We start from the raw sequence: 22,246 nt of genomic DNA on the forward strand, positions 1-22,246 counted from the left end.
AAGGTGCTTATACCAAGATCTTGGGGCTTGCTTAAGCCCATATAGTGCCTTGGACAACCTATAAACATGATTAGGATATCTAGGGTCTTTAAACCCGGGAGGTTGATCAACATAGACTAGTTCATTAATAAAGCCATTTAAAAATGCACTTTTCACATCCATTTGATATAGTTTCATTTCATGATGTGATGCATATGCAAGAAGGATACGGATGGCTTCTAATCTTGCAACCGGTGCAAAGGTCTCTCCAAAATCCAAACCTTCAACTTGAGAGAACCCCTTTGCAACTAGTCTTGCCTTGTTCCTCACAACAACACCTTGATCATCTTGCTTGTTGCAGAACACCCACTTTGTTCCAATGACTCTTGCGCCTTTTGGTCGCTCTTCAAGAGTCCAAACTTCATTGCAAGTGAAGTTGTTCAACTCTTCATGCATGGCATTTATCCAATCTGGATCTTTGAGAGCTTCTTCTACCTTGGTAGGCTCATAGCAAGAGACAAAAGAGTGATGAGCAATAAATGAAGTAAGTTTTTGAGATCGAGTCATTACACCCTTTGATGGACTCCCTATGATGAGATCTTGTGGATGATCTTGTAGGAGAGGTGTGTTTCTTCTATTGACCACTTGAGGAGGAGGTTGTGGAGCATCAACATCTTGTGCTTGTACCACCATTTGCTTATGGGAGATATGAGTATCTTCATTTTCTACTCTCTCATATTTTTCACCATCTTGTGGCACACTTGATGAAGAAGATTGATCAATGATTTGTAAATCATCTTCATCATCTTTTGGCTTGATGTCTCCCACCGGAATATTCTTCATAGCCTCCCTCAATGGTTCATCACCTACATCATCAAGATTCTCATGTGCTCCTTGGGAGCCATTAGATTCATCAAATTTCACATCATATGTTTCTTCAACCAAGCCGGTGGCATGATTAAATACTCTATATGCTTTGGACTTTGATGAGTAACCAACAAGAAAACCAATATCACAACATATTTGAAACTTCCCTAGGTGTTGCCGCTTCTTGTAGATGTAGCATTTGCAATCAAACACCCTAAAGAAGGAGACGTTCGGCTTCTTCCTATTGAGCAACTCATAAGGTGTCTTGCCAAGGAACTTTTGAAGGAATAGGCGGTTTGATGCATAGCATGCGGTGTTGATTGCTTCCGCCCATAAAGCTTTGGGGGTGTTATACTCATCTAGCATTGTCCTTGCAAGAGTGATCAAAGTCCGGTTCTTCCTTTCAACTACACTATTTTGTTGAGGAGTATAAGTTGTGGAGACTTCATGCTTGATCCCAACTTCATCACAATAAGCTTTAATATTTGTGTTGTCAAATTCTTTTCCATTGCCACTTCTTATCTTCTTGAGCTTCACTTCAAATTCATTTTGAGCTCTCTTGGCAAACTTCTTGAAGCAAGATGCAACTTCGGATTTATTATGAAGAAAGAATACCCATGTGTACCTTAAATAGTCATCAACAATCACAAGACAATAGAGATTCCCTCCTAAACTCTTGTATATTGTTGGTCCAAATAAATCCATGTGTAGGAGTTCTAGCACTCTTGTGGTTGACATGAAAGCTTTGGTTGGATGAGTATTTGCAACTTGCTTGCCGGCTTGACATGCACTACAAAGCATGTCCTTTTCAAACTTCACATCTTTCAACCCTCTCATCAAATCATTCTTCATAAGCTTCTTGAGTGAACTCATACCAACATGAGCAAGTCTTCTATGCCATAGCCACCCAAGTGTTGTTTTGGTGAATAGGCAAGTCTTCAAATTTGCATCTTCGGAGGTGAAGTCCACTAGATATAAGTTGTTGTATCTAAATCCATTGAATATCACTTGATTATCATCTACCTTGGATACAACAACCTCCTTCTCGGTGAACAAGCATTGGAAGCCAAGATCACATAATTGTCCAACGGATAGCAAGTTGAAGCTCAATGAGGCAACATATAGCACATTGGAGATGGAATGATCATTTGATATTGCCACTTTGCCCAATCCTTTAACCTTGCCCTTTGAGTTATCTCCAAATGTTATTTTCTCTTGTCCATCTACCTCTTCATCTAGTGAGGTGAACATACGAGGATCACCGGTCATATGTTGAGTGCAACCACTATCAATAACCCAATGACTTCCACCGGTCTTGTAGTTCAGCTACACACAAGAGATTCAAGCTTTAGGAATCCAAACTTGTTGAGGGCCCTTCACCTTCTCAACAAGTGACTTAGCCACCCAAATCTTCTTAGGCCTATTCTTGTTAGGGGGTCCTAAGAACATGACTTTCATCTTTTCACTAGAGTCCTTTCTAAGCATGTAGTGAGCATTGAAGGCAAAGGGTCTAGCATGCTTGGGCAAGGGTTGTGGCGGTGGAGTTTGACACTCATGAGCAAAGTGGCCTTCTTGTCCACACTCAAAACATCTTTTTGGCTTTGGCTTTGGCTTTGATTGTTGTTGTTGAACTTGAGCCTTCTTCTTCTCTACACTTGCCACATATCCAATGCCACTTCTATCCATCTTCATGATGGTGTTCATGAGTAGCTCACTTTAGAGGTGCTTGCCTCTAGCAAACTTGCTCAACCCAATCTTGAGATGCTCTTTCTCCAACTTGAGCTTCTTATTTTCTTCCTTTAGAGCATCATCTTTCTTCTCTTCCTTGAGCTTCTTGTTTTCTTCTTTGAGCTTCTCATTCTCAAGGATCAACTCTTTGTCATGATCAAGAGTTTCTAGCACAATGGTGTTGTGGCTTTTCATTTCTTCAAGATCTTTCATGAGCTTTTCATTTGTGTTCTTGAGCTTGACATATTCATCATAGTCATTGCACTCAACCACTTGCTTGCCTTTGCCACTAGATCCTTGCTCAATGCTCTCATCAATCAAATCATCACATGATGTAGCTATATCAATCTTAACAACATGGTTAGTAGCATCATATGACTCATTTGGTAAAAATTCTTGAGCAATAACAAGAGTATCATGATTGATCTTAAGAGTTGTATATTCATCTTTTAGCTTGTTGTGGCTAGTGATGAGCTCATTGTGCACCCACTCAAGTTTATCATGTTTATCTTTAAGCTTTTTCTTAGAAGATTTGAGCTCCTTGAGTTTGGATGATATAGCATCATTAGTTTCTCTAAGCTCATCATTAGCCTTTTCCAATGTATCGCACTTTGCTAAGAGTGAATCATTTTTAGCATCAAGCTTTTCATTTTTAGCTCTACTCTTTCTAATGATCTTAGTGTATTTTCTTAGTATTTTGACAAGATCATCATATGAAGGTGAATCATCATCATCGCTATCGCTATCATCATCACTAGCTTGCTCATCATCACTACTATCATCATTATTAGTTACCTTGCGTTCACCCTTGGCCATAAGGCATAGGTGTGTAGAGGATGATGGCGATGGTGGCGGTGAAGATGGAAGATCAATAGCAATGGTGGCCACCTTCTCATTGTCACTATCATCATCGGATGATCCACTAGATGAATCAATGTCCGTGAGCCAATCACCGACGATGTAGGCCTTTCCACTCTTCTTCTTCTTGTGGAAGTCCTTCTTTTTGCCATCTCTCTTCTTGTATGGCTTGTTCTTCTTCTTCTCATCTTCATCTTCATTACTTGAATCATCTTTCTTGCCCTTGTTCTTGTTCTTGAACTTGTCTTTCTTGGGCTTGGGGCATTGATGTGCTAGATGACCAAGTTCACCACAATTGAAGCAATCCATTTTGGAGATTGGCTTTCTTCTAGAGCTTGTGAAGAACTTCTTCTTCTTGCCGTCGAACTTGATGCCACTCTTGTTTAGCTTCTTTAGCATCTTGGCGGCTTTCTTCACCATGAGAGCAAGATTTTCATCTTCATCTTCTTCATCACTTGAGCTCTCATACTCAAGTCTTGCTTTGCCCTTGTCTTAGCTAGCTTTGAATGCTAAGTCCTTCTCTTTCTTCTTGGTAGAGGATGAGCCATCTTGTGGCGTGATGTGCATGTACATCTCATGAGCATTGATCTTTCCCAAGATTTGTGTCGGTGTAGCGGTGGAAAGATCACCTTGGTGTAACATGGTCACAATATGCCCATATTTGTCAATGGGGAAGACACTCAAGATCTTTCTCACAATGTCGGATTGTGACATTTGAGTAAGTCTAAGCCCATTGACTTCCTCTACAAGAACATTCAAACATGAATACATCTCATTAGCACATTCTTTGGGAAGCATCTCAAATGAATTTAGCTTTTTAATCACAAGATGATAGCATTCCTCATGCTCACTCTTGGTTCCCTCATGGAGCGCACAAACGTCCAACCATAGTGCATGGGCATCTTTGTGGTTCCTTACGCGGTTGAACACATCTTTGCAAAGGCCTCTAAAGATGGTGTTTCGAGCCTTTGCATTCCATTTTTCATAACTAACCTCATCGCCTTGTAAGTTAGTAGCATCTCGAGGTTTTGGGAAGCCTTGTGAGGCGACTCTAAGAATACCGACGTCTAGAGCTTCTAAGTATGCCTCCATGCGGATTTTCAAATATGGAAAGTCATCTCCCACAAAGATAGGAGGAGGTCCATCCCCGTGAGACATCTTGCTCTAAGCGGTTAAGCTTAAAAATGTGAGCATGAGGCTCTTATACCAATTGAAAGGATGAAGATGCCCAAGAGGGGGGGGGGTGAATTGGGCTAATTCTAAATTTTCTTGCAATAATTAAATCCTACGGTTAGCCCAATTAACCTCTTGTGCCTAGAAAAGTATTTCTATTAATCTAACGCACAATGGACTTACAACCTATGTTCCAAACTTAATCTAGCATGGCAATTCTATGAATGTAAAGACAAGTATTGAATTGCTCAAAGTAAATGCTCAAAGTAAAATAGAGAGAGAGGAACACGGTGATGTTTTGCCGAGGTATTGGAGAGTCGCCACTCCCCACTAGTCCTCGTTGGAGCACCCATGCAAGGGTGTAGCTCCCCCTTGTTCCGTGCAAGGATCAAGTGCTCTCTACGGGTTGATTCTTCGACACTCCGTCACAACGAATCACCCAAAATCGCTCACAACTTGAGTTGGGTCACCCACAAGGTCCGCTGGGTGATCACCAAGCTCCCAATCACCACCAAGCCATCTAGGTGATGGTGATCACCAAGAGTAACAAGCACGAACTCTCACTTGACCACGCGAAGCCTAATGAGAACGGTGGATGCACACTTTGCTACTCTTGATTCACTAATGAGGCTACTTTCTTGGATTCACAAATCTCAATCACCTCACTAGAACCTTGCTCTTCTTGGCACTCACAAACGTGTTTCTCAGCTGTTGGAATGAGCAAAAGTAACTCCACACATGAGTGGAGCTCCTATTTATAAGGCAGCCTGAAAAACGAACCGTTATGAGCATCTGCGAGGTGACCGGACGCTCCGATCATGTTGATCGGACGCTCCGGTCAGTTCAACCTGCACACCAGTGTTTAAGTGTTGACCGGACGCTGGCAGGGTCTGATCACCACTGACCGAACGCGTCCGGTCACATTAAACCCTCACTGGATGCTTACTGTACTTAACCGGACACTGGATCCTCTGGGTCCGGTCAGTAATGACCGGACACGTCCGGTCGTAGATTTCTATCTCTGGAACCTTACTGGAGTCGATCGGACGCTACCGCTCAGCGTCCGGTCACTTGACCACTCCAGCGTCCGGTCGCACTGAACGCAATCTCTTGATCAAATGAACTGATCGGACCCTGCGGCAAGCGTCCGGTCGCACCGGAGCCAGCGTCCGGTCAGCATTTGACCCTCCATTCACTTCCAACTCTCGAACATATGTGAATGAAGTTTGCTTCGTAGGATCATAGGGCTATTGTGGAGCTACCTAGTGCTAGTTTTAACAAGTGTGCACCACACCTAACTTATTAGACTCATCTAGGTCAAGCTACCCATCCATACCCCCCTTAATAGTATGGCCAAAGGAAAAACAAAGTCCTAAACTACTCTAAGTGTCACTCCAACTCCAATCGACACTTAGAACTAGTCATCCTTAACCTTGTCATCCATCCTTTGAAAACTGAAATGATTTCCATCGTAGGGGCATGACAACCTCGATTGCCCAATCGATCTCCATTACCATGACCTAACTTAATTGCCTCTGCAAAACACACGTTAGTCATAGTAATCATGTATTATCATTAATCACCGAAACCCAACAAAGAGGCCTAGATGCTTTTAGGGACATATGCACTAATTACGTTCAAGACCATATCACCAACAACAAGCTTGGCTAAGATAATCCTATCTCCTTGCCTTCTCACTCTCACCAAACCATTCTTGAGGCTCTTATCAATCAAAACTCCTACTCCATTTCTATTCGTGACTGTCCCTGTGTACCAAAGCTTGAAACCTATATTGTCCATCTACTTTGCCTTCTGACCCTTCCATTTAGTCTCTTGAACGCATAATATATTCACATGCCTTCTAGTCGTGGTATCAACTAATTCTCTTAACTTACCTGTAAGCGACCCTACATTCCAACTACCTAAATGGATCCTAGTTGGTTCGACTAGCTTTCTTACCCTTCGCACCCGTCGACTCAGATGTGAAGACCCTTACTCATTTTTCACTACACCCGGGCGTCGATGTAGCGCGCCACTAAGGAAGCGACGACCTGATCCTTGCTCACTTAACACCATGCCTAGATCACGACATGGCGCGTCACCAAGGGGGTACCGACCCGGTCCTTGCCCATTTAACGCCATACCCGAGTTCTGATATAGCGTGTCGCTAAGAGGGTTACGCCCCAACGGTTGACACCAAGTATAAAATCTGAAAATTAGACTACGGAACAAAACAAGTAAGACAAAGACGTTGCATCAAACAACTAACCCGCATTCATAATCGTTTTCACAATTTCCCACATAGAGGCAGGGGCAAGCAAATGCAAGGGCGAGCCAGCATGCTAAACAACTAACAAGTTTATTAACTAAGTGAGATTTTTTTCCTCAATCGGGTCTTTTATCCGTTTTTCATTAGGAGGAAAGGTCAAAAGAAAGGCCAGAACACTGATACAAAGGACTCACAAGTAATCCTAGGATTACCGGCGAAATTCCAAAGACACAAACGAACAACAAGAATACACGAGGGGGAGGGGGGGAATCCACCTCAAAACTCCAACCAACTATGCCTACCAAAGAAACATACATCCGCGCAATGGTCGCCAACAGAGGGTGGGTAAGGCCATGGTGGCAAAGCATCCATCGGTAGAAAGCTCAGCATCCATCTGCAAGCGACCAGGTAGCCGCTGCGGAGAGCTCAACATCCATCCACAAACGACCAGGTGGTCGCTGCAAAGAAGGCGACAAAGTCTATCGACGACGTATCCACCAGCGACCAGGTAGCCGTTGCGAAGAAGACAACTGTGGCGACACCAACACCTGAGGTGGAGAAACCAAAACAAGGCAGAAGCTGAAGCACAGGCAGGCACACAGCACAAGCGAGGAGCGGCCCCGACGGAAGGACGGCGTGATGGGATGAAGCGGAGTGCATCAACGAAGCCTTCAAGAAGATGATGACATCCGCAGACGCCAACTTCGTTGGGAGGAGCACCCACGAGAGACTTTCGTCCCCAAACTTGCCCCATCAACCCCGAACTACAAATTGAGCATTTGACGACGCCTCCAAGATGGCGATGACGCTGGTGCGTTACCTTCATCGGCCCAAGGCAAGAAGCCTGACAGGGTTTTCACCCCTAGCAGCCCACGCCGCCGGCCGCCGCCGAGGAGGGCCGCGCGGCAAATCCGGTCCCAGGAGTCTCGGATCCGGCCATCCGCCACCAGAAGATGCATCCCGCGCACCCACGGAGCCCCGTTCACGACGGCTGCGACCGGCACCGGAGCCCTCAGTGGGGGGTCGAGGCCGCGCAGACGCAGCACCGAACGGGCGCGGGTCGGGGGCCAGGCGCCGGTCGCGCAGACAGGGCAGGGGTGGAGCCGGCCGAGCATGAAATTGGGCGTGCCGAGCGCGGGCGGGATGCGACGCCCGCCGCGGAGCGGGCCACCCACGGCGCCCGCACGGAGACCGCTTAGGCGCAGGCGCGGCGCCTAGGCCGGTGGCGGCGTCCTCGCGAACCATGGCCGCAAGATCCGGTGGCCCCGGCACTAGATCAGGACCCATCGGTCCCGGATTAGGCCCGACGGCCACCAGTCCCTCGGCCAGGCTGCAGGCACCAGGACAAACAGTAGATCCAGAGCAGAGCTCACGAGATCCAACCAAGAAGGTCCCAGAGCCACCTCGAACACGACCCTAGTTGCCGGTGCTGCGTCTACGCTCGGGGTCGGGCGGTTCTTTCCCTGCAAATGCTCCCGCGTGTAGTCGTATTGTTTTGCAACTAAGATGATATAAGTTCTCCTAGGCTAGGAGTAGAGACTAGTGATGCCTTAAACTGAGGGTGCGTTTAGTTCCCAAATTTTTTTGGGTTTGGCTACTATTTGACTACTGTAGCACTTTCGTTTGTATTTAGTAATTAGTATCTAATTATGGACTAATTAGGTTCGAAAGTTTCGTCTCGCGATTTCTCACCCAACTGTGTAATTAGTTTTTTTCGTCTACATTTAGTACTCCATACATGTGCCGCAAGATTCGATGTGACACTTTGGAGTGGAAATTTTTTAGAACTAAACAGGGCCTGAACAAAGTGTGCAAGAAGCATACCACTTTCCGCTGATGAAAACCAGTTGAACAGACATCCATCCATCCACAATTCACACCAAAACTTTCAGAGTTAGAAGCTCAACCCACCCAGTTTGTTTTGCATTGACTTCCCACAAACTGATCTATCTATGATCTGCCTACTTGACATCAAACTGAATGTGCCTATTTCTTGGGGTAACCACCCAGAACCGCAGCAGAGGACGAACGAATGCAATGTATTATATATTGCAAAAGCGAGTAATATTTCATGTAGAAACAATGCAAACTAACCAAATGGTGGAATTTATTTAAAAAAAACAAGACCTTGTGTGTGGCAAGTTTAATTCAAAGTATGAAGCAAATTATATTTTGAGCAAGTGGCAAGATATCGTGAAATGTTACAAATTCTGAGAATTATGACTTCCCGACACATGGACCTCATTACTAATTAAACCAGCGACGAAGCCAGGAATCAACGAAGCCAGGGCTGGCTTCCTCTTCTTCTTCCTCCAGCCCCTCCTTGCCTTCTTCTTCCTCCTCATGGCGGTAGCCCGGGCTAAGCCCGGGCTCCATGTAAATCATGGCCGTAGGGGGGCTGGAGCACGGGTAGCCCCCCCGCTGGCTTCGTCGCTGAATTAAACTGAAAAGGTGACCGAAAAAACTCATAACTCATTAAAATGAAACTAAAAGAAATAATGAAACAAAAAATAACTGAGACTAAAAGGAACACAGAAAACTGAACAAATGAAACTCTTATTTAGCAAGGATTTCTGAAAGGAAAACTGAAACACAAAAACAGAAAAAACTAAAACTCATAACTCATTAAACTAAAAGGATGAATTAAAAAATGAAACTCATAACTCAGTAAGCTAAAACTAAAAGAAGAACTAATAAATGAAAATTTTAAAAGCAGGAAATATTGAAGAACAACTGATACGAAGGATTTAGGAAGACATTTGAACCTAAAAGGGATAAATGAAACTCAAAACTCAAACAACCGAAAGGGTGACTGAAAACTAAAAGAAAACATTGAAACAAAAAATAACTGAGGCCAAAATAAAGACAAAACTGGGAAAAAATGAGACTCCATACTCATTAATCTGAAAGGGTGACCTGAAAATGAAACTCATAACTCATTAAACTAAAACTAATCAGCATGAGTGAATGGCCATGTATAGTTGAACCGTCAACATAAATTGTTACACACTTAATACATAAGTAGCTGCTATACACAATATAAGTTGCCACTATATAAATTTGTTACAAGGTATTTGAATCATGGGTCTACTTTGGTAGATCTCATCATAAGAAAGGTAACGGTGCAAACGAAACTAAAGATTAACATTTGGTAAGAAAGTTATCCTATTTTAAATTAAATAGTTGAATGGCTTAGTCCAAAACTGCAATTAGCATCTTACGTCAGCATATGCGCCATCTCCAGTGACGTGGAATCCACTAATTATTGTTGGGCCAGTTCAGATATGGGATAGCGGGCTCCCGCACGTGGCTGCTACCGAGGCCTCCAGCCCGCTTGCGCTGGTCGCGGGCTCTGTGCTGACCGCGACCAGTAGCGCATTAGAGTTTGCGTTTATTTATATCCTCACTTACGAGCAGGGATGAAAACGGTATGGATATTTTCCGACCGTATTCGAAATCGAATCCGTTTAGATGGGTTGAGATCTGTCCGTATCCGAGTCCGGATATCCAACATCCGATACCGTATCCGTATCCGAATACTCAAATTGCATATTTATGACGTCGATATCCAATCGTATCCTATCCGACATAGTTGACACTATCCGTATTCGAATCCGAATCCGAACAGAAATATGAAAACAAATGTAATATCGGTGATATCCGTCCGTATCCGATCCGTTTTCATCCCTACTTATGAGTTCCTTAAGATGGAAATAGGCTGGATCGATCTATTAGGCAGTCTTGTTTCAAAAGAATCTATTAGGCTGTCTAGCCCATGAAAGCAAGGTTATGGACCACGAGAGATGGTCTCAAAGTCGAGAATGGATCAATAGAGTCAAAATCTACGAATCTATAATAGGTAAGATGGGTTAATCCAACCATCACATATAATCTTTTTTGATTATTTATTGACCATCTTATTCTTTTTCCGAACAAGCACAATTGATGATAACTTGTTAGGGACGTCTATTCTTAGAACTAAACCGAGAAATGTCAAAATTTAGGGTTAAAATAGATAAAATTGAAATGATTCACTTTTCAACTTATTTTTATTTGATGCATTGCATAATAATGTTAATGTGCTATCAACTTATCATGGTACCTTCTAGAATCTTTACTCCCTCTGCTCCAAACTTTTCTTTTAGGCCGTGTTTAGTTGGTGGAAAGTTGGAAATTTGGATATTGTAGCACTTTTGTTTTTATTTGGCAATTAGTGTTTAATCATGGACTAATTAGGCTTAAAACGTTCGTTTCGCAATTTTCAACCAAACTGTGTAATTAGTTTTTTTCGTCTACATTTAATGCTTCATGCACGTATCGCAAGATTCGATGTGATAGGCACTGTAACATTTTTTGGGAAAACTTTTTACGAACTAAACAAAGCTTAGGAGATGTCTGGTTTGGCGCCTGGTAGGCAGGTCAGCTGCCATGCAGCAATTCCTAGCCATTGGACGACCGAATCCGATGCCCTAGGAAAACTGTGTCGCAAGCACCTCTGCCTGGCCTGGTTCTTTTTTTTTCTCGAACGTGCCGTGTAGCACGTATTTCATTAAGAGGAAGTAGACAACACCAAACCAAATAACAAACGGCTCAACACTAGGTAACCAAAGGTTTCCTAGGCGAGGAGAAGACACAAGCGAAAAAACTAAAGAAGACTACGACGAAGCCCGGCTACTACCACGAGAGGGACTAAAAGCAACAACGGGCTGCGCGACAGCGAGCTAGTAAACTAAGCCATGGGCAACGATCGAACGACCTAGGACGGGCACCCAGAGGTAGGCTAAACCTCAAGGTCCACCCCCTCCACCAGCTGGATGCCCTCAATCGCGGAGCCAGCCGGGAAGAGCATTCTGATTGCCTCACGCTTGGACTCCGAGAGAGGCCCGTCGAATAGGGCCATGTACTCATCGAAATCGCCCTCCGCATCGGTCTGTGACGCCTGATCCTGCTAGCGGACTCCCAATTTTGCCATCAACATGTTCTGGGCTTGCACGATCGGGTTGAAGGCTCTGCATCTACTCTTGGCCGCTAGCCTCCCGCTACGACGTGGCTGTGAGGATGTGCTTTCAACCGCACAACTCCTCCTAGGAACACGGAGACGTGGAGGTTCGACCAAGATCGGCTCCGTGATGGCAGAGCAAAGCTGCGACTGCAGATACTGCGAGAGTGCACTTGGTGACACCGGAGCTGGCGCCACAGCCGCCGCCGCGCCCACGGGCGACAAGGCCACAAGCTGGGAAGGAACTCTGTACGGCGACCCCGCGTGGCCCGAGTGCTCCTCGTCCGAAGAAGGGGCCGAGCGAGATGGGCCAGCGATCTCCACATTGACGCAGTCGGCCCCCCAACCGGAGGGAGCATCCTCCAGATGTGAAGGCGCGGCCAAGTCAGGCGAATCACAAAGCTGCGCCGGAAGGGGCGACCTTCCTGCCGGGACCCCCACACCCGAAGGCTTCCCCATGACGACCAACCCCTCGGAGCGCATGGGATCCCATCGCTCATTGGCCGGCACGGCCTGCATCTCGGAAGCGATGGGGTCGAAGAAGTCGTCGAAGGAAACCTGAGGCAGGGAGGAGTCCACGGCAACCTCGCCCGCAGCAGGAATCACGGATGGGGCGTGGGGCGTCGACGAATCAGCAGGCAACACGTTCTTACTCTCTTCATTCTACTCCCACGTATTTTCAGATTGTAAGTCGTTTTATGTTTTTCAGAGTTTTTACTATATATCTAGACATAAAATATATCTAGGTGCATAACAAAAGCTACCCATCTGAGAAAACAAAATTGCTTATAATTTAGAATGAAGAGGGCTTAATATGCACTCCTTCCGTTCAAAATTAAAAGTCGCTTTGACTTTTTTGGTTCATCCATTTTGCTATGTATATGTCTACATACATAGCAAAATGGACGAACCAAAAAAGTCAAAGCGACTTATAATTTAGAACGGAGGAAGTAATGTGCTTTGATTTTTTTTATAGTATATCTGTTCAAACTCGAAGACATTGAGTTATGACAAACCTAAAACACTGTACATTTAGGAATAGAGTAGGTGATGATAGAAAACTGGAAATCTTTTCAGCGAAGATATGAATATGCATCAGCTTCCGGGTGAAGCAAAATCCTGGTGCACACTACAGAGAAGCAATGCACGCGAGATCCCTTATTACCCAACAGAGAAGCAGCCCGTTGATGCGCACGCATGCTGCCTGGGTCAGGTATCCTTTACTTTCCTTCATTCATCTCTTTCCTGATTAGGCTGATGATAGGCAGGATAGCTTGGATCTCATTTTTGTTTACCACCCCGAACCCGCCTTAGCCGTCTATATAACCGATCTGCAGTGCAGGCTCTCGTTTCAGATAGATTCAAGCGAGCGAGCGACGAGCACAGGGAGATCAGGAAAGCACAAGAGAGAGAAATGGAAGCGGCGGTGGCGCGTCGGCCTCGCGTCCTCACCGAGATCGACCCGCACAGCGAGTGGGTGCACGCGCGCGAGTTCGACGCGCTCGTGGTGGACGTCACAGGTACTCCAGGCGGCGACTCGCATCGTCATTTTCAGTTTTCACTAGCAGAGAAGATCAATGTTTACTTATGGATAGCACCATCCATCCATGTCACGTCATCGATACATCTCAGGGTTCAGCAAGGACCAGCTGAAGGTGCAGGTGGAGCCGTCGGGGAGCCTCAAGGTGAGCGGCGAGCGCGCCGTCGACGGGGGTGGCGGCAGGCAGTGGTGCCACTTCACCAAGCGGTTCGACCTCCCAGCAGGCTGCTGCGACGTCGACGACAACGTCGCCGCGATCACCGTCCAACTCGACAAGGGCATGCTCTACATCCAGGTGCCGCGCCGGCAGAGCGCCGCCTGGCGGGGCACCGAGCAGCAGCCGGCGGAGGCGGAGGTGTACGAGGACGCGCTGCGACTGCGAGGAGAGTCGGACGAGACCAGCGACGACGGCCACGGCTGGAACATCGGCCGCGTGGCGGCGGCGCGGCGAGACGGCGAGCATCATCACCCGCTCCGGCTGCTCGCCAGGGGCGTCAGCAGGCACCGGCAGGTGGTTCTGAACGTCGTGCTCGCCGTCGTCCTCCTCTGGCTCGTCGTGTTCGCCAAGAACGACTGAGGCGAGGCGCGAGCGTACGCCTGCGCGCGCACGGATCAAGAAATTTCTTCCTCTGCTTCTGTATAGTGACAACTTGTGGAAGGAAAAATACACGTCCGGGCGAATAAGCAGAGCAAAGATACTGCTCCATAAGGATGTAGTACATACATGGCCTTAAGCCTCTCTAATGTCAGTACAGTACATTGCAGTCAAAGATGGCACAGAATGTTGGTTGCCGTGTCACGGAAGGAATACCACCCAAACATCGAAAAGCCTACCTGGTCCCACCTTATTGTATTTATTATCTAATCCTTCTTTTATATGATCTATAAAAGCAAATTCCATGCTGACTCCACATATTACGTCATATCTAACGGCCAAATAAATCACTTCAAAAGTTTATGCAGTTGAAAGGGCCAAACAAAGATACACGTGAAGACATTTAAAAAGTTAATGATCCGAAAATCAACTTTTAGAGTTGATGGATCTAACCAACATCCCCACGTAAGTTAATTAACATCTGGTGCACTTAACTCTTTATAAATTATAAATTTATATTAACTTTGGCCCCGTTCGCTCGCTGGTCTGAAACTTGGCTGAAACTGACTGAAAAACATTGTTCCGGCTGAATTGTTGTGAGAGAAAAATACTGTTCCGGCTGAAAAAAGAAACTGAATAAACCGAATATGGGGTAAGCCGAACATGGCCTTTATCTTGTGCTATGTTAAACTTAAACATACTACACCTAGGAGTATTTATGATTTAAATTTAAATGTGTGCGCATGACTTGTGTCATTTTCATTCCTTTATATGATGACATGGTGCTATGTTTTTACCATGAATTATTGATTGTCGACTAATCATCCTGTTCGTTTGGCTGTGGCTTATCGTAAACGATCGTAAATTTCTAGCCGGAACAATATTTTTCTCTCACACAAACCAGCCAGTAGTACTTCTTCACGAACCAGCAACGATACGAACCAACCAACCGAACAGGTTGAATACTAGTAGTATTCTAGGTTCCTGTAATACTGACTTTGTATTTGTATTTGTTTTTCAGTGATATCGTTTCTGATTTCGTTTCCATGAAAATTATGAAAAACAGAATGGTAATGCTCCTTAAAGGGTGTCCGTCCGGACGGACTCCGCCCGTGTCGTCCGCTCGCTCTGCACGCTGTGTGCCCCCGCTGCGGGACGGACCCTGCCCTCGCTCGCTCTGTGCGCTGCACGCCCCTACTCGCTGGACGGACCCCATCCTCGCCCGCCCGCGCCCCTGCTCGCGTCGCGTACGCGCACCATGTGCCTCCGCTCGGACTCGTGTCTCCCGTCGCGGCCACACTCCATCGACCTGCCAAGGTCCATGCCGCCGACAGGCTCCACACCAGCGACCTCCGTGCCACTCCATGGCATCGATCTCCGCGTTGGTGAGTCTCCATTTTCATCCAAGCAGCAAGTAGATGTTGCGCTTGAAAGCGCATGTTGCAAGCCTATGTTTCAAGCGTTTCATATGTTTCATAAGTATGTTATAATTGTTTAATATGAATATTGCAAAAGTAGATCAAGATGTTGCATATGTTACAATTGTTGTACACGTATGTCGCAAGCTTCTGTTTCCAATGTTTCATCTATTATTTCAGACGTATGTTGCAAGTGTGTTTATTGGATGTTGCATGTGTTTCACACATATGTTGCAACTGTTTTATCTAGACGTTGCTTGTATTTTGCAATGGTTTTCAGGTGTTTTTGTAAGTGTTTCAGATGTATGTTTCAACTGTTTGATCTGTCTTCAAACGTATGTTGCAAGTGTTGCATTTGAATGTTTCAAAAGTAGATCAGGTGTTGCATCTCTGTCGGGGAACAATACTAGGGTACCCGAAGAGGAGCTAATAACCATCAACAATGATTCATCCGAGCAGTCAAGAGAGTGCCTACAGCTCCAACCGATCCCTAGGTGCGCAAGCTTCGCTTCGCCCGACCTCTGGGGGCGGGCTCCGCCTTGCTCGGCACCTAAGGGCGGGCTCTGCCTCACCCAACCTCTGGGGACGGGCTCCGCCTCGTTCGATCCCTGAGGCCTGGCTCCGCCTCGTCCGACCTCTGGGGACGGGCTCTGCCTCGCCTGACACCGAGGCCATGGGCTCCGCCTCGCCCAACCTCTAGGGGCGGGCTCCGCCTCGTCCGACCCTTGGGTTTGCGCTCCGCCTCACCCGACCTCTGAGGGAGGGCTCTGCCTCGCCCGACACCGAGGCCGCGGGCTCCGCCTTGCCCGACCTCTGAGGGCTGGCTCTGCCTCGCCTGGCCTCTAGGGGCGAGCTCTGCCTTGCCCAACCTCTAGGGGCGGGTTCCGCCTCATCTGACCCTTGGGTTTGTGCTCTGCCTCACTCAACCTCTGGGGATGGGCTCCACCTCACCCGACACCGAGGCTACGGGCTTCGCCTCACCCGACCTTTGAGTGCTGGTTCCACCTCGCTCGACCTCTCGGGGCAGGCTCTGTCTCGCTCGACCTCTGGGGACGGGCTCCGCCTCGCCCGACCCTTAGGTTTGCGCTTCACCTCACACGACCTCTGAGGGCAAGCTCTGCCTCGCCCAACACCGAGGCCACGGGCTCCGTCTCGCTCGACCTCTGAGGGTTGGCTCTGCCTCGCCCGGCCTCTGAGGGTAGACTCTGCCTCGTGCGACCTCTGAGGGCTGGCTTCGCCTTGCCCAGCCTCTGAGGGCGGGCTCCGCCTCGCCCGACCTCTAGGGGCGGGCTCCGTCTCGCCTGACCCTTGGGTTTGTGCTCCGTCTAACCCCGCCTCTAGGGGAGGGACTCCGCTGAGACCAACCACGAGGCCGAGGGATCCATCTCGCCCGACGAAGACCCATACCACCAGCAACCACTCCAGGTGCAAGCGAATGGGCCTAGATCAAAGCTCTGACACTAGAGAGGTGTCGGTGTTTCGAACTAACACCGGCTAGTAAATTTGTAGTTGTTGCACGTTAGGCTCGGATGGTGCACTAAAGGACACAAGATTTATACTCGTTTGGGCTAAATGTCCCTACGTCCAGTCTGCTGCTGCTTGTGTTATTAGTACCGAACAAGGTTCGTAGTAGGGGGTACAAATGGTCGAGAGAGGGAGAGGTCCTAGGTCTCTGATGGAATGGTCGAAAGGATGCCAAGGGCTCGGTCGCTGCTTGGCTGTATGTGTGATGTGTTGTGTATGTTGAACTAATCCGTCAAAAGTTGGTCCCTCTAGTGGGGAGCCCTGTCCTCCCTTTTATAGACCAAGGGGGGAGTAGGGGTTACAGATGGGAGAAAAAAGAAAATGCCGAAGGTATAGAAGGCCCTTTGAGGGAGCTGGGTCTTCCTTTTTCCCTGTGCCTGCCCTGCTTAACACGGCAGGCCATGTCAGAGGTGGTGTGTTCGCTGATCCTCGTAGGCCATGCCCTAGCCTCATTTAGCAAGTGGGTGCGTCCCATCCTACGTCGGCGGACGGTGCGGCGTGTCGAAGAGCCGAGCTGTGACCACTTGAGGAGTAACAAGAGAAGTGACCATACGTCCATCACTATAGAAGATATGATTTCTGTCTTGGACCATAGTGGCTATCGTATGCCTATGTTAGTATCCGCGCCCGAGGACTGAAGGCGGCGCCTACTACACTGTGGGACAAAAGTCAGCGCCTACAACACTATTCGGGCACTGTTACGTCGGAAAGGACCTAAAGCGCCCGTCCCATCGTATTCTGACGGTACCTTTCTACAGGCGTACATGGCATGGTCCTCGGTATTGTGTTTGACTCGAATATCCAGTCGTACCCTATGCTTGTCATCATGAAGGAGCAAGGTGCAATCGTCGGGCGAGGCGGAGCCCACCCTCGGACGTCGGCAAGACAGAGCCAGCGCTTAGCCATTGGGCAAGGCGAAGGCTAGCTCTCGGGGGTCAGGCGGGGCGGAGCCTACCCTCAGACTTCGGCCGAGGCGGAGCTAGCCCTTAGCCATCGGGCGAGGCGGAGGCTAGCCCTCAGGGGTCGGGCGAGGCGGAGCCCGCCCTCTGATGTCGGGCAAGATAGAGCCAGCCCTTAGTCTTTGGGCAAGGAGTAGGCCAGCCCTCGGGGGGCAGGCAGGGTGGAGCCTGCCCTTGGACGTCGAGCGAGGCGGAGCTAACCCTTAGCCGTCGGGCGAGGCAGAACTAGTCTTCCGTCGTTCGGGCAAGAAGCGTAGTAGTGCTCTTTGTCTGACTGAAAGCGTCAACATTCGATGGTCATTAGTCCCACCTCATTGGGTACCCCGGTATTAGGTCCTCGATAGTAGCCCCCGAGCCCTCGGGTAATTCAGATAGAATCACCCAGAGGGTATTTCAATTCGCCAGAGGGTGCGCGCGAGCGCACCCATCGGGTGTAGCCCCTGGCCCCCTGGGTGATTCGGATAGAATCGCCCGGGGGGTAATTTCAGACCCTTCGTGGGTAAGGTTGTGAGATTCGATTTTTGTCAACTGGGTAGTTTTTAGGGGAACCCTGGTATCTCATTCGTGGGGATCTCGTCCAGGGTCAGCCTACTGAGGTCCTACTGAGGCTCGTGTCCCTGAATCCTAGTCGCTTGCGGGCCCATCCCTTGTTGGGACGTCCATTGAGACTGTTGGGCTGGCCCTTGGACTTCTGGGCCCAGGTGGGCCAGAGAAAGGGTCCTTTGACCCGTATTCCCTTGGTGGGAAAAGAGTCTCGGTCTGCCTAGGGAAGGTGAACTGTCCGGCGTGATTTTGGTGGGAAAGGATAGGGATCGCGGGCGCGTATCCCACGACGTGACGCAGCGGTGTGTCATGGTAGGCTCAGAGATCGAGGCGGACGGTTGCCCTTCTCACATCCGTCGCCCCTATAAAACCACGGGGTTCGCCCCAAGGGTTCCGTACTTTGCATTTTTGCCTTCGCATCGTCAACCTCCATCACTAATTGTCAGAGCCTCCCGCATTCACATCGCGGTCGTCGTCAAGCTCGCATCCGCTACCGAACCCGTAGCCACCCCCTCCCAATTTGTGTTAATGGAGCCATGGTGCAGGTCCAACATCACCCCTCAACGCCTGGAGGGCCTCGTTTGCCGTGGCCTCCTTCGCCCGTTGACTGCCGCCGAGGAGTGGCGGCTGCCCGGTGATGAAGACGAGCCATCGCCGCCCAAAGGGTATGTCGTGTCCTTTGCTCACTTCCACGAGCAGGGATTCGCCATACCCGCTCATCAGTTCCTTCGGGGGCTGTTGGATTACTACTAGGTGGAGCTACAACACCTTGCCCCCAATAGGATCTAGCACATTGCGACGTTCGTCACCCTGTGCGAGGGGTTCTTGGGGATTAGTCCCCACTTTGACCTGTGGTGGTATCTCTTCGCCGTCTATCTTCTGAAGAAGCGGGTTGGGAAGCAAGATCTGCACGCGTTGGTTGGATGCGCCGGCATCCACCTCCACAACAACCGGGCAGAAGCGTACCCGTTAATGTGGTTGTTGACCTCCAACAAGGGGTGACATTCACAATGGTTCTATGTCAAGGATGACGCCACCGCCCCCCTTGCCAGTTTTCTCCGGGCGCTTCATCGTGGAGGCCCCGGGGTCATGGAAGTGGGGTGTCCTGGCCAAGGAAAAGAAGCACATAAACGACCTTCTTGCCGCCATCCAAACTCTGAAGGACAGGGGCATGAAGGGATCGAGGATCATCGGCGCCTACCACGTGAGGAGGGTGGCACCGCTCATGGTGCGCGCGCTCCCCCTGCACTAGACGGTGCCCGGAGCGTCGCTTGAAGGGATGGTGCTTGTCGACGAAGCGCTCTCTCCCTCCGAAGTGCGCAACGCATCATGGAGGCGATGGAGCCTTCGAAGGACACCACTGGAGTCGTCCTTGATTTTGTGTTTCTGGTGCCGGGGCATCCCCCAATGCGGCCGGAACCGGGGTTCGTCGACTTCATAAGTTTTCTTTCTCCGTGCTCTTTTTTACTTGAATTTCCGACCCCTTAAAGCTAACCTTGGGAAGGCGGGACCAGCCGAGGGCACTATTCTTCAAGGAAAGCCCGGCTCCATTACCAAAGGATCAAACCCTGGCGAAAGCAAACCATATTGCGGCTGAGTGGGACAAAAGGGCGAGGGAGCTCAGGAAGAAGAAGCTGCATCGGAAGCAGCAAGCACAAGATCAAGGAGAGGAGACAGGAAGTGATGACGACGATGATGATGACGATGATGATGAGTTTGATGAGGTAGCCACCGGCATGGATTGGGGTGTCCTAGAGGGTGAGGATTCATGGATAGGCGCCCACCCGTCCATGCAGGGACCCTTCCTGTTCCACGCGGGGGGAAGCGAGCCCTCGAGACCGGTGGAGATGGGCCTAACCATCGGCCCGTCCTCAGGACCGATGGAAGCGGGCGGGCCTGCCGCCGTGCTAGGGGTGCTAGCGGAGGGGGGTGGCTCCGATGCCGCTCCCCATGAGCCGATATGGGCGGGCGGATCTACCACCACGCTCGAGGTAACGTCAGAGAGGGACAGTTCCGCCGCTGCGCCCTCGAAGACAAGGGAGGTGAGCCTATCTGCCCAGGAGCAGGGGGTAGGCTCAAAGCGGCCCTGCCCTGACGAGGTGGAGCCGGAAGCTGGGGGTTCATCCCCCAAACATCGTCTAATAGCGCCAACGTAGTTTGCCGACTCCTCTGTTTTTCTTTGTTTTTCGCGGTGACTCACGACTTTCGTTTCTTCTACAGCGCCGAGGGGCCGGTCAGACGGGGCATTCCTATAGCGCTGGCGCCCAAGAAAACCCTTGCCCTTCAGGCGAGGTGGGGGCCACCGTCAGACGTTGCTCCCGTTCTAGGCGGGAGCGAAGCCGGTGCCACAGCCTCGTCGGCAGGTCTGGCACCGCCCGTGATGGTGCCCGCTCCCTCGATGGGTCGAGCAATCGGCATAGCCGAGGGATCACCCTTGGAGGTTGCCGCGCGACTGGCGATGGAAGTGATCCCACCTTCGACGTCAGAGTAGGTGGAGCTGTTGGCCACACCCGTTGCGTCGGTTATGGTAGTCGAGGAGCAGCCAGATGAGGTCACGCCGACAGGGGCGGAGGTGACAGTGGCTGTGATGGATGGACGATAGCCAGAAGCTATGGTGGTGGCGCCCGAGGCTGCGGCGCGTCCCGCGCCACCAGTGGCCTCCGAGGCGATGCCCGTCCTGGGCAGGACGGAGGAGGTCGCTAGCGAGGGACCCTCAGACACCGCAGTGGTCGCCGAGGAGGCTGGCAGGGAGTTGTCCCTATCCCTAACATCAGGGGCAGCCGCCCGCCCGTACGGGATGAGCACCCGCTCCGGTGGGGGAGCACAGGATGCGTCGTCAGCGATCTTCACCCTCGATGATGGCGCCGAGGACATGGTCAGGGAAAGCCTTGGTAATAGGATCATGGCCGTGTTGGATGCTCTGAACCATGCCCAGGGCGCCCTTCAAGACATCATCGTTCTCGCTGGCTAGGTATTTGCTTGGTCTTGCCTCTTGATTTTTCCTTTCTTCGTCTATTTTTATTTTCTGATCACCTGCCTTTTTTCTAGTCTCTTGCTGCTCATAGCCAGGAGAAATCCCAGTTCCTGCGTGAACACAAGTAAGATTGGGACCGCCTTGTCGATGAGGCATGGCCGCATAGGGACGTGACCGCCCAGCTTCGCCAGAGGCTGTCCGAGCTAACTCCCCTCACGGTAGAGGCGGATGATCTTCGGCGGTGGGAAGCCGAGTCTCGCCAGCATGCAGAGGATGCCACAGGGATGCTCCAGGATCTGGTGGCAAGGGCATGGCATGACACAGAGGAGGCCACCAAGGTGCAGAAGCAGAGGGACGAGCTGCTCCAGTAGGATGCCGAGGCTCGCCAGCGGATCGTCAACCTCCTATGCGAGGTGGAGAAGGAGTGGGAGCTCAGGCTGCGAGCCGAGGAGAGGTCCACGGCCCTAGAGCAGAGGGCAAAGCTAGATGCCAAGGTGGTCACTCGGCTACATAGGGAGCGAGACGAGCAACGCCAGACCTCGGAGTGGCTTCGCTCAGAGCGCGGTGCGATCTGCGGGGAGCACGACTAGGCCATGCGGGAGCGTGACAAGGCGCAGCAGAGGATCAGCTCCCTCTAGGCCGAGCTTGATACCATGAAGGCTCAGAAGCTTGAGGCCGAGGGCGCCACTGCCGGACTTGCCAGGGATCTCGTCGAAGCGAGGTGTGTTCTTCAGGCGGAGAGCGACGAGTTCGAACTCTTGAAGGTTGGCCGAAGCGTTGTCTGTGACGACCTACGGGTGGTGCAGGCGGAAGGGACCAG

General features: G+C 49.7%; 1 protein-coding gene across 1 annotated transcript; it reads left to right on the forward strand.

Moving 5' to 3' along the window:
* Positions 1–13,260: 13,260 nt before the first annotated feature.
* On the forward strand, positions 13,261–14,170 carry LOC136488641 (16.6 kDa heat shock protein-like). Its single transcript, XM_066485503.1, has 2 exons — positions 13,261–13,393; positions 13,506–14,170. The coding sequence occupies exons 1-2, from the start codon at positions 13,288–13,290 to the stop codon at positions 13,988–13,990; spliced, it is 591 nt and encodes a 196-aa protein (XP_066341600.1). The 5' UTR covers positions 13,261–13,287; the 3' UTR covers positions 13,991–14,170.
* The last annotated feature ends 8,076 nt before the right edge of the window (positions 14,171–22,246 follow it).

The sequence above is a fragment of the Miscanthus floridulus genome, chromosome 1, assembly GCF_019320115.1.
Source record: "Miscanthus floridulus cultivar M001 chromosome 1, ASM1932011v1, whole genome shotgun sequence".
Taxonomy (NCBI): Eukaryota; Viridiplantae; Streptophyta; class Magnoliopsida; order Poales; family Poaceae; genus Miscanthus; species Miscanthus floridulus.